This window comes from Fusarium falciforme, chromosome 1, assembly GCF_026873545.1.
Source record: "Fusarium falciforme chromosome 1, complete sequence".
NCBI lineage: Eukaryota > Fungi > Ascomycota > Sordariomycetes > Hypocreales > Nectriaceae > Fusarium > Fusarium falciforme.
In genome coordinates this window covers 925,473-937,958 of record NC_070544.1, presented here as the reverse complement: position 1 = coordinate 937,958, position 12,486 = coordinate 925,473, and the positions used below count along the sequence as shown (strand labels likewise).

General features: G+C 54.1%; 3 protein-coding genes across 3 annotated transcripts; 1 reads left to right on the top strand and 2 right to left on the bottom strand.

Moving 5' to 3' along the window:
* Positions 1 to 4,433: 4,433 nt before the first annotated feature.
* On the bottom strand, positions 4,434 to 5,656 carry NCS54_00021800 (26S proteasome regulatory complex, ATPase RPT6; the record flags this gene model as incomplete). Its single annotated transcript, XM_053145873.1, has 2 exons — positions 4,434 to 5,368; positions 5,422 to 5,656. 2 exons carry the CDS (start codon positions 5,654 to 5,656, stop codon positions 4,434 to 4,436), a joined length of 1,170 nt encoding a protein of 389 aa, XP_053001848.1.
* Positions 5,657 to 7,088: 1,432 nt separating this feature from the next.
* NCS54_00021700 (Hypothetical protein) lies at positions 7,089 to 10,534 on the top strand (the record flags this gene model as incomplete). The annotated part of the gene is made up of 3 exons (XM_053145872.1): positions 7,089 to 7,272; positions 7,325 to 10,053; positions 10,106 to 10,534. The coding sequence occupies 3 exons, from the start codon at positions 7,089 to 7,091 to the stop codon at positions 10,532 to 10,534; spliced, it is 3,342 nt and encodes a 1,113-aa protein (XP_053001847.1).
* Positions 10,535 to 11,029: 495 nt separating this feature from the next.
* NCS54_00021600 (Amb-all domain-containing protein) lies at positions 11,030 to 12,160 on the bottom strand (the record flags this gene model as incomplete). Its single annotated transcript, XM_053145871.1, has 1 exon — positions 11,030 to 12,160. One exon carries the CDS (start codon positions 12,158 to 12,160, stop codon positions 11,030 to 11,032), a length of 1,131 nt encoding a protein of 376 aa, XP_053001846.1.
* Between the last annotated feature and the right edge of the window lie 326 nt (positions 12,161 to 12,486).

Genomic DNA, 12,486 nt, shown 5'->3' with positions numbered 1-12,486 from the left:
GCTATGCACCCAACCCCCCGGAAGCTTGCTCTCGGGGTACAGTAGCAGAATGCCATCCGGGACCCGGCAGAGTCTAGAACGGACGGGTTTTCCTTCTTTTAGGCCATGATCCTCGCTGCAGATAGACCAGACTCTCCTCGCGCGTCACACCTTGTAGAACCTTTTTTTGGTGTTGGTCAAGCTTGAACCTCCGAACCCCTTGACTCTTCTTCTTGTTCAACCTCGCAGCGGCAGCTGTTCTGACGGTCTGGACCCGGGTCTTGCATGGGAGTATGGAGATACGGGGCTTCGGCATGACGTAGATACTGAGACAGCACCTGATGGGAGATTTGCCCTTGCAACTGTTTCACGACACCAAGCAATCTCAGTCAACTTGAAAGTTCCGTGCTTCAGAGCAAAAAGAGCTGAATCGTGGGACGTGCCTTCTTCAGCTCCTGTCAAAAACGCCTGACGCTTCCGCTAGACCAGCCTTTCTGACTAGGCTCTGTTTCAAGGCATGTGCTCTGGCGTCCAGGGCTGAGGCAAGCCAGGATCTTGGCGGGCTGGTGGTACACGGCATGTTCCAGATCGTGAGCCTTCTGATCCAGAGGATGATCAAGGACTGAAGCTCCATCACGAGCTGAATCTTTGCTGACGTGCTGCCTTGTCCTAGGGGTTCTTGACAGCAAGTTCTCGACTCTTCGTGACAACTCCCTTGCGTGTAACTGGTCTCTACAGAGGCTTCGGTGAATTGATCACTCCGAACTCTCTCTGCATTGTCCCTCGGACGACTCATGTAATGCTTGTGACATGCTGCCTTCTTAGACCTTGTTAAGCAATTGAGCCATTGGCTTTCCGTCGACCGAATTCGTCCGTTCCCCATCCCACACGCGATATCGAACCAGGCCTGACCTGGGGCTAGAGCCGACAGCCTCGTCCGGAGATGGGCTGCCGTTTCACCCACGTCCATTCTTACGGTTCCCGATTTGGCTGTCCCCCTCCAGCGTTAAGCGCACACCCTTTCTATTTTCCCTTCCCTTGCCGGACGGAGCAAGCACACACACACACACACATCGCTTCACCGTCATCCACATCGAAGGGCCTGGACCCTGAGATCATCGCCCCCCCTTGAACGTGATTATCAAATCAGCCTGGGGTGTCGCACGCGAGTTTGTCGGCGAACGGATCAGCGGCGCGTGCTCGCTCAGCTTGTGCTGCTTTCTAAGCTGCCATTCTGCGAGAGCCTCCTTCTGACGGGTGGTAATTCAAGTCTTCGTACAACACGGGTACGCGCATGATTACTTGAAGACGAAAAAGACAAGAAAAATCATCGCGGAACCGCTCAAGTGGGAACTCCTTCATAGCTGGCCGGGGAGTCGGGTCAAAGATCCCTGGAAACCAATAAACCCCCCTCCCCCGTCCCGCGCGCGCTGCTGGTGGCCCTTTACCGCCAGTTTCCAAGAAACCTCCGGCCCAGAAACGATGGCGTTGATTCCAAGCTTTTGGTCATTTTTTGCCCTCTCTCTTCCCATCCTTCTAGACTTGGTGCCACGGGACGCCGCCTCGCGGGCCCAACGTAGCCACGCCAGGTCCAGCCCTAGCAAGGCGGACCCTGGAAATCTTGTCTTGGATCTGGGAGCGGGAGGGGCACGAGGGTCAAGAGAACAGCCTGTTTTGTCTGTTAATGCTTGGGGTCATGGTGAATCAGGTCAAGGTCTTCTTAGACGCGCCTATTCCTCTCCGCGTGATTTCTAAATAATCTCTTTTCCCCCCCACGCGGAGGGATTTTTACCACATGGCATTCTACAATCGTCCGGAAGGCCCTACCGAAGCCAGGCGACCCCTCTAGTCGCAAGCCCTGCCTGCCTCAATGACGTACGTTGGACCGTTCTAGATGCTGACGGGGTATGCTCTAGCTGAAGAGACAACGCATCAGACAAGAAAGAGATGCCCGCGGCTTGTTGAAAATGACATATTCAACTCACGCTCAGCCTCTTGAGAGTTGCCTCGTCGGGCGGTTTTTCCTCCAATATCCCTGGTCCTGGTGGTTGCCAGCCGCGCCGATCATGCAAGCCCTCTCACAACACCACGAGGGTAGTTCCCCCCCCCATCCCCTTCCCGCAAGGCGGAACGGGTTCACCTTGCAGGACCATTTGATTCCTGATCGAGTAAGCGGGGGAAAAGAGAGGACTCCAACCTCGCATGACTAGCTGACGGTTTTCGCAACCTCCGTTACCGTTCGGTAGTCCCTTGATGATGCGGTAGTCCTAAAGCTAGTTCTCAGCTCATCGCGGAGCCAAGCCATCGGGCCTGGAGGTCAAAGTGTCAGCTTTCGTAGGGGAGCTTCAGCTTGCTAGATAGACATACGAGCATGACGGGAGCTCTCGGACGCAGCTCAACGTCATCAATATTGTCCCGTCGGTATAGTAGGCATAATCGCCGAGTTAAAATCCGAGACTGTGCCCTCCACCTTCTAAAACTGAGAGATGCTCTCGTATTGTAGCCTCTGAGAACTCTCTGTGTTGCAACCCGACTATCTAAAACATGCTCAGCACCCTATTACAGGCATATACGGTAAAGCTCGGTTATTGTGATTATTCAACTGCCCTTTCAGACAATTGTCTCATCGCTCTTGACATAGCCGAGAGTTTACTAGCCAAGTGGCTGGGAGATCTATCACACCCAACTGCAGTACGAGATCTAGTTTTAATTACCTCTCAGTTAAGATCAGCTCATATGCACGCTACGCAGAAACTCTCTTGCCAGAATATGCGTCCCTCCCAACAGACGGCCGTTTCAAAAACGCCCAACGGCCGATGCATCATGCGGGCCCTGAGTGCATTATTAACCAGGTACTCAATAATCCCTATTCGAGGCACATGTGCTCAGTCATGATGAGCACATCACTCTTATAATTAGCTTGTGTCTCTCTGTTCTCCGCCTCCCCGATCTTTTTACACACCGCCAGGTTTGTTTCTGGCTAAGATACACCAACACCGGGGACAACCCGGCCGTAGACATGCGGGTCCGGGGAGGGCTCAGTTGACTTGGGTCATGACCTGGCTCGAGGCACGTGCCGGCAGTCCGGCAACTCTGCATCAAGACGGGGACAACGCATGGCTCTATCGTCGTCTATCGTTAGACTCCAGCCGGGAAGGAATGCGGCAGAACCTAGCGTCAGATGCACGACTCGTGAGGAAAAGGAAGAAAAAACTTCTGAAACCAGCGGGTATCGGGGCACCCGAGTGGTATAGGATAACTTCATCCTTAGCCGGTGGGCGTTTTTAGGGAAAGGGGATCTGGTTAGTCTGGCAGGCTAGACCTCGACGCCGTGGCTTGCTTTGGCCGAGTCAATGACGCTCAAGAGTCAAACGGTTTGGGCGTTTTTTGCAACATGAAACCCACAAGCGGAAAAGCTAAGGTGATGATATTTCCGGTGGCTTCTATTCAATAAGAATGCTTCATACGGCTAGGGCTTAGGAGGCGCCGACAACTCAACTCCTGGTTAAGGAAAAGCTCCAACAACTGACTACACGTGGCTTGCGCAATGTCCCTTTGGATCATCTGGCTAGAACTTCCACAGGGTCTAGGTCTCAGATGTCAGCGGAGCGATCTCTCCGGACCCTGAGGGGATCTAGATATGTTGGGTGAAACCTGCACAAAAGTCAATGGAGCAGCTGATGCGGAATAAGACAATGCCATGGCTCTCTTTGGTTATTTGTGATATGGGCTTTTAGAAGATGTTGTTTCCGTGCCAGCTGCGAGTGTCACTCACACGGGTCGAGAAATGAACGAGACACGGGAACATCAAGATCCCCTCAAGCATAACAATCAGCTAAAGGTATATTATAATAAAGGTAAAGCTTTAGAGCTTCTTTGCCTATTCTTACTATATTCTATATATCGTCTTTAGGGGAGGATAAGCTAAAGGGTTAATCTAAGCGTCTCTCTAGGTTGTCCCTCGACCCGAGGGTCACTCTAGCTCGTCGTGGAGGCAACACACCTTGAACCAAAACATATTCCCCTTTATTATCCATCAAGAGCTGAGGAGTGCTTACTGGAACAGCCCTAGGTATCATCGACTTTCAAGTACAGGTTGCTTTAACTTCTGGTATGGTCTCAAACTCGCTCGCGGCTACTCTTGTCATCGGCGGATTACTTATCATGAGATAATCTTATAAACCTCAAGCTGAGCTGACATGCTTGGAATGACCCCATGTCTCAACAAGCTGACAGCAACCAGTCACTCAATCATGCACGTAAGGAATCGCGAAAGCGCTTGGCTATCATTGTTTCCGCTGGTACAATTGATTATCCTTACAACTCCCTCCCGCTGCCATGTCCCAACCCATCTATGAATAACCAGATCCCATTACGGACCCGGCAGATGTACCACCAGCAGAGACAGAATAGCGATAGATCGATAGAAAAAGGCGCCTCCTCTTGCGTTTTCTTTACTTCCAGAGCTTGCCCAGCGACACCTCCTTGTCGTCGTGCTTGTTGAGGATCTTTGCTGTAGCAAGCTCAAAATCCTCCTGCGTGACGTGGACTCTCCTCTCACGGAGAGCGTACATACCAGCCTCCGTACACACACCCTTGAGCTCAGCACCAGAGCAACCGTTCATCTTCTCGGCAATCTTGGTGAGGTTGATACCACGGGTCAGGTTCATCTTGCGGCTGTGGATTCGGAGAATGTCGGCACGAGCCTCGACGCTGGGCGGGGGGAACTCGATCTTGCGGTCGATTCGTCCTGGTCGAAGGAGGGCGGGGTCGAGAATGTCGAGTCGGTTGGTGGCCATGATGACCTTGATGTTCTTAGTGGGCTCGAAGCCGTCGAGCTGGTTCAGCAGCTCAAGCATGGTTCGCTGCACTTCTGAGTCACCTCCAGAAGAGCCCTCTACTCGCGAAGAACCAATACTGTCAATCTCATCCATGAAGATGATGGAGGGGGCATGCTCTCGGGCCATGACGAAGAGTTCTCGCACCATTCGGCTACCCTCTCCAATGTACTTTTGTACCAGCTCGGAACCTGACACTCGAATAAACTTGCAGGCAGTGTGGTGGGCGACGGCTCGTGCCAGCAGTGTCTTTCCGGTACCGGGAGGACCGTAGAGCAGAACTCCCTTGGGCTGTGCAATACCGAGCGACTCGAAAAGCTCGGGGTGCTTGAGACCAAGCTCGATAACTTCCTTGATCTCCTTGATCTGTTGGTCCAGACCACCAATCATGTCGTATGTGCTGTCTGGAACCTTCTCCACCATCATGAGGGAGACGAGAGGGTCGACCGAAGATGGAAGCATCTTCTCGAGTTTGTAGCTGTCAGACAAAAGAGTGACTCGTTTTCCGGGTGTGAGCTTTCCGATATCGACGCTATCCGATACATCGACGACTGGGCAAACTGTAAGCATTATCGATTGGGCGAAGGGTATGGAGTAAACGTACCATATTTGCCTTCTGGGTGCACCTTGACGAGAACCTTCTTAGTACTCATCACCTTGACAACCTCGCCGACATAGGATCCGGGCTGTTGCAGCAGACCCAGCTCTTCTCTCAACAATCGTACGCGGGAGTTGTAGTCGTTTCTCTGGGCCTCGAGGCGACGAAGTGCAGCTTGACCCTTGAGGATCTCGAGCTTCATAGCCTCGATCTTGTTGTGGTAGTACGCGTCCAGCGCCATCTTGGCGGAGCTCCCTTGACGTCAGGGAAACGATGTCGAAGTAGATAATTCGTAGAGTGAGGATAGGGTGTTCGCGTGGTTTGCGCAGGGGGCAGGATGGGAGTGAAGGCGGAGGATATGATGGAAATCGGGGACTGGGTCGGTTGCGATGAGGTTGGAGCTCGATGACAAGGCTACAGCTTGTCTCGTAAGCCCCAGGCGAATGCACAGGCCAGCTTGAGCGCAAGCAGCTGCATGTGGTCGGGATTATGTTGAGCCGAGCTCCGGTCATGGTGGTCTAGGGTAGATGTGTGGGTGCCAGGGAAGCAAGGCACGCACCTCTTGGCTGGTGGGCACGGCACCCACGCCCAGCATGCCCAGCATCAGCACTCCAACTCCAAGTTTGAGGTGCAGGCGATACCCCACCACCTGAACCTTGCCGATCGAGACACCAACGGTATCTAGACATGGTCACATCATGATAGCCTTGATCGGCGGCTCGGTAATGGCGGCTCTTTTGATGCTTGGCTGCTCTGCTATTCTACTCGGGCATCCTCCAATTCTTCTGGCACAGCTTTGAGCCCTCTCAATCTCCTCCTCGATCAATCCGCATCAACAGCTGCACGACAGCGTCTGTGCCAACCAAGCTCCTGGAGTTGCAAAATGACGTTGCCTCCGCTGGACCAGGGCGCACGCGCAATGGGCAGCCAGACACGCTAGGCCATCCTGGGTAAGCTAGCTGATCACGAGCAGCAAGGTTGGCCAGTTGTGGATCAAACAGAGGAACCTATGCTGGGTGCAGTGGGTTTTGGGGATTGACATTGTGTACGCTTGATTTGTGTGGTGTTGTGCAGGTAAACATCCGACCTCTCCTCCTTGCCTTGGGCAGGATAGCGGCGCTGATACTTTGTGCCATAGCTCGACCCGCCTTCAGCTGTTCCATTCTCTCCTTCCCATCATCAGCTTCGAGCGTCCTCCTGCTCGTCGTAACTCTTTGTTCCCTGTGGTGGTTTTTTGGCAGGTTCCTCGCAGTCTCAGACAGCAGCCAACACCGAGACCAGTTTTCTCACCCGGCGACGCCGTCTATCGTTTCCTCTTTTTTTTTCTTTTAATAATACCCTCACGGTTGGGCAAAAAAACAAAGCAAAGCCCCGACATCTCAGCTCAGCTCATTTAAATCACCAGACCCAACGCAACCCAACTCGACCCGGATCTTCGTCGCTTGGGCATCGCATCCTCCGGTATCTCGGCGCTGCATCGTAACATTGGCATGCTCGGCATTCCCACTTCCATTCGTCGTTCAAGGACAGGCATAACCTTGATCTGAAATTCTTTTGCAACTCATGCTCTATCTCTGTTTGCCCCCTCCGTCCTACAAAAGCACGCGAGGCCATCGTGACAACCTCGTGTATCCTTCAGTCGACCTGCGCTGGCCCCAGTGTCACCATTCACCATGGATCCCTCGAGGCGAGAAAGCTCGTCAGCTGCGCGCCCAGGCGACTCGTCTGGTGCGACGTCTCCGGCAGACACGCGCAATCCTCCTACTCGAACCGAGTCTACAACTCGTGCTGAGGACGACGGCTTGTCCGAGAGCTTCCAGTCCACTGACACAATGCGACGGAGGCCTGAGGGTTATGGTAGGTTTCTCGCCAAATATGTAGGGACCCAGGAGTAATCTTAGCTTCCCAGGTTCGATAAGCGGACCGGCTGCCTCCAGCTCTAATCTTCAACCTGCCGAATCATCCCAAGAACGCACATCATCTCGACCCTCTCAATCATCGCGTGCCTCCAAGGGCCCTGAACGAGTGCGATCCGTCACCCGACTTCGAAAGCCCCCTATGCCTCGACGCCCATCCTCGACGCCCCATCGCGGCGGCGTCTACTCTGTTGACGACGAGGCGCACGAGGTCGAGGCCGACGCTGCTGAGCGCCAGCAGACATACCGTCGCAGACCACAGCTCCCGACCCAGCTATCCCGCGTCCAATCGCGCCAAGACGACAACGATGATAACGACGATGATATCAATGAAGATACCGAAGATCCCTCCGATAGCGCCGCCGACAACGAAGAACCTCATGCAGAAGAGCTTGACCTAGAAGACCATGTTGACTGCGAGTCTGATGGCGAGGTTAGCGAGGCCGAAAGCTTCACCCTCAAGGATCGACAGCAGGCCATCAACCAGACCCATCCTTTCGGTATCCGTGTATGGAAGCCTGCGCTGTACAAGAAGGATCGTTCGATCCAAAAGTTTGCTCAGGCTGATATTCACTCGGCTCCGGGTGGCAGAGTGAGCAACTGGCTCCTTGCTTTCAACCTGTTCTGGACTCTCCTGTTCGGTTGGTGGATGGCCTCTCTGGCAGCTCTGGGCGCCATAACCTGTCTGCTTTTCTCTGCCGCTCCTAGTGGGAGAGAGTATGGAAGAGTCCTCTGGGGTCTTGCAGGATACCTGTTTTACCCCTTTGGCAAGTTTGTGCGTCTGGAGAAGGACGAGGCCTACATGGACGAGGATCAAGATGAAGGCCGCAGCATTTCAGAGTACGAGCAATGGCAGAGCGGAGACCTCGAGTACGGACGACTCTTTTTCGGACCTGATCGTAATCGCTCGATTATAGGGCGCTCGAGGAGAAGCATTGATTCTGAGCCCAGTGAGACTGAGAGCCTACTCGGCCGCGGTCGACGCGGTGAGAGTTCTGAGCTGCCTCCCCGAATCAAGCGGAGACTATTTGGTCGTGGTCAGTGGAACATTGGTCGAGTTATCTTCTTCGTCTTCTTCTACTGTCTGATCTCGCCCTCGCTCATCATCGTGTCTGGCATCTGTTGGTTCTTGGTGTTTTGGATTCCCATGGGTAAGGCGACATTCCTGCTCTTCGACCACCTACGACGACACCCTCTGGCATTATCCTTTGAGACGGACATTAGATATGTGCGGTCTGATGATGCCACCGCGTCTTCGATCTTGCTTTGCACCTACCGTGCTGTGGGCTCCAGATACTGGAAGTATACGGTCGACGGAACCAACATCTTCCTTATCAACCTCATGGTGGTGGTTGGCTTCGTTATTCTCGACTGGCTCGTTCTCGAGGGCGTGTTCCACGTGGAGGGCTTCATTACGTCGCCTGCCTTCTTGTTCGTTGCTGGGCTTTTGTCTATTATTCCTTTGGCCTACTTCATTGGACAGGCCGTTGCCTCCATTTCAGCCCAATCCTCGATGGGTGTGGGTGCTGCTATCAACGCCTTCTTCGCAACTGTGGTCGAGGTATTCCTGTACTGTGTTGCCCTGACCCAAGGCAAGGGCCAACTTGTCGAGGGAAGTATCGTGGGCAGTATCTTTGCCGGTATCCTGTTCCTGCCTGGTATCTCGATGTGCTTTGGTGCCCTCAAGCGAAAGACGCAACGATTCAACGCCCGGTCTGCCGGTGTTACGTCTACTATGTTGTTGTTTGCCGTGGTTGGTGCTTTTGGCCCTACTCTGTTCTACCAGATCTACGGAACTCACGAGCTTAACTGCACTGAATGTGAGGACTACGGCTCTGGGGATAGCGGCCGAGACTGTCGCCGTTGCTACTTTTCGCAGGCTCCTTCGCTCAGCGACAGGTTCTATCTTGAGGCAGTTCGCCCTTACTGCTACATGGCTGCTGCCATGCTGTTCTTCTCGTACCTCATTGGTCTCTGGTTCACTCTTCGAACGCACGCTGCTGTTATTTGGAACGCCGAGATTGACGAGAAGCGACACGAGGAGCACATGCATTCAATGCATTCATCCAGCGTTCGACCTTCTCAGGCTCATGCTCCGGCCGTTGCCGATGCCAGTGGAAACGATGTTCGCGATTCTCACCTCTACAAGCGTATCCTGGGCCAGTCATTGAAGCAGTCTGGTCTACCTGAGGAACTGTCTCGTCAGGGTTCTACTGCCACACAGGTACTGTCTACTTCCAACGGTTCTACCTCGACTCCACACGTTGTCCCCCCGAAGTCCAGCGGCGGCGAGCCTGCTCGATCCGCCCTTCACGTTCCTGGTCTCAGCGATGCCGACAATAAGCTCCTTGCCCGCGAGGTGGCTGAGATTGCCGCGACTGCTGCCACTATTGCCTCCCGTGAGCGCATCTCGAGAAGGCCATCTGCTCTTCCTGTAGCCCACGCTGCAGGCTCTCGTCCCCAGGCTGCCACGCGTCCACCTCACCATGAGGCCGAGACAGAGCCCCCTGCCACTGAAGCTCATGCCAGTCATGGCCACGATGCCCCCAACTGGAGTCGTACCAAGAGTTCCGTGATCCTCCTCGGAGCTACTGTTTTGTACGCTATCATTGCTGAGATTTTGGTTGATACCGTGGATGTTGTCCTGGAGAGCTTTTCGATTGATCAAAAGTTCCTTGGTATTACCCTGTTTGCTCTTGTACCCAACACGACTGAGTTCTTGGTAAGATCCCAACTCGCCCATTCTTTTGATCAACAGTCACTAACCTGTACAGAACGCCATCTCGTTCGCTATGAACGGAAACATCGCCTTGTCCATGGAAATTGGTTCAGCCTACGCTCTGCAAGTCTGCCTGCTTCAGATCCCCGCACTCGTCTTTTACTCTGCGTTCTGGCCAGGTGTTCCTGCTGGTGGTGATCCGGCATTGTACACCTTCTCCCTCCTGTTCCCTCAGTGGGATATGGTGACGGTTATCCTGTGCGTGTTCTTGTTGAGCTACATGTACGGAGAAGGAAAGAGCAACTACTTCAAGGGCAGCATCCTTATGCTGACCTATCTTGTTGTTGTTATCGGCTACTACTTCAGTGGCTTCACCTCTGATGCTATGGGTATGCAGAGGTTCGACGTCATGGGAGCCGATGGTCAGTATCAGAGTTACAAGACGATTGGCAGGTCGACGAATGGAAGGGCATTTCAGGTTTGAATGCGATGACTTGTGGGGAGTAAGGGATGGTTGACATAGGAGAGGGAGGACTGGTTGTTTGACTTTAATATCGCACATACACTACACACATACATTGAGATGCCCGTTTCATGGATGATGGCGTTCTCTTCAGGTTATTAGCTGTCATTGTTGGCAGTTTGGCTTGGGAGGTGGCTAGCATGAAGTGTCATTGCATTGGGCTTGTTGGAGTTGCCTGTATCACCAGGCTTTAGCATGGGATCGGTCGTTACAAGGTGTTGGATGGCATATTGTTTTAGTTCCGTAAATTGTTTCATAGGAGCATTTTATCACATAGCAATCACCCAGCGTGAGACTCATTGAGACTTGGAAATTGTTTAACCACTGTCCTTCAAGACAGCTGAGGTATGTACTGGTATTGACAAGGCCACCATATGGGCCACATGGGTAACGTGTATGTACAAAGAAGGTCTATGCTGTTTCTCTAACTCTCCCCAACCCCTATTTTGGAACCGTTTAAGCCTTGCCGAAGCCAGCGGTGTTGACGACGTTCTTGGCATCGTTAAAGCTGGAAGCCTTGGCAATGGTCTTGCCCTTGAAGTTGCCGAGGAAGCTGGTGTCAGTGCCCCCAAGAGCACCGGAGCTGCCGAAGCCGTTGAGCTGGCAGTTGCGGCCGAGGCTGGCGGCGCAAGCGGTGTTGGAGCTGGTGGTGGTGCTGCCGAAGAGCTTGCCCTTGTAGCCGGCAACGACGGGGTTCTTGACGTTCTGGAAGATGTTACCCTCGGCGAGGACGCTGCCGGAGTCGATCTCGAAAGCGTGGTCGGGGACGTCGTAGAAGTAGTTGTTGACGGCGTGGAGGAGGGTGTTGCCAGAGACCTTGGGGGCACGGCCGGAGCTGTGGTAGATGTAGTTGTTCTTGAAGGTAATCATGTCATTGGCACCGGCGAAGTAGATGCCCCAGTAGTGGTAGGTGTTGCAGCTGGCGGACCAGGAGCTGGTGCCGTCAATCTTGGAGTTGGAGATGGTGACACGGTTGCAGGCCTTGTTGCCGAGGACAATGTGCTGGCGGCCGACGAGCGAGGTGGTGACATGGTCGATCCAGATCAGGTCGGCATCGTCGACGGTGATGGCATCACCGCCCCAGACAAGGCTGGGGTTAAGGTTGGTGACATGAACGTTCTGGATGATGACGTTCTTGGCTCCCACGATACGCAGGCCCTTGCCCTTGATGACACCCTTGCTTCCAACACCGATCAGACTCTTGTTAGAGCCGACCTTGATGCCCAGGATACCGGCCTTGTCGTACTTGACGGTGACCTTCTTGGCGTTGGGCTGGTAGTTGTCGCACCAGCCGTGCTGGTTGATGGACAGCTGGCACTGAGAGCCAGTTCCCCAGGGGGCGCATCCCGTCTCGGTGGCGGTACCCTCGGTGCCGGTGAAGTCGATGGTGCGGTCGAGGTAGATGACGCGAGCCTGAGAGTCGCCAAGATAAGAGACCAGCTCCGAAGCGCTCTTGGGGTAGACGGCAGAAGCAGAACCACCGCCAGTGGTGCCTGAGGCGAAACCCTCGGGCTTGGTGGGGAGAGCACCGAAGGCGGCGGGGACGAGAGCCGTGACGGCGAGGAGGGTCTTGAAGAGGGAGGCCATGTTGAAGGTGTTGAGGGAGGGTTGAGGTGTAGAAACAGAATCAGTTGTCGTTCACCATCGTGCATCTATATATCCCAATCGCTCGGTCCCTGCCGAGAGTTCTCACCTTCTTGGCACGGCATTCACGGCAGCAGACTCAACTCCCAGCCCTACTTCGGCATCAACCCCTTCATCGGGTCAGTCCGGCCGGGGACGGGGCCCAGGGTGGGTTGCCGGATCGGGCGAGGCGGCGGCCTCTGATTCGTGGGCGGTCGGAATCCCGTTGTTTCGCCCCGGTGGACATCCCCTGAAATATTAAGCACGACCCGTTCATTCGGACGTGGCGT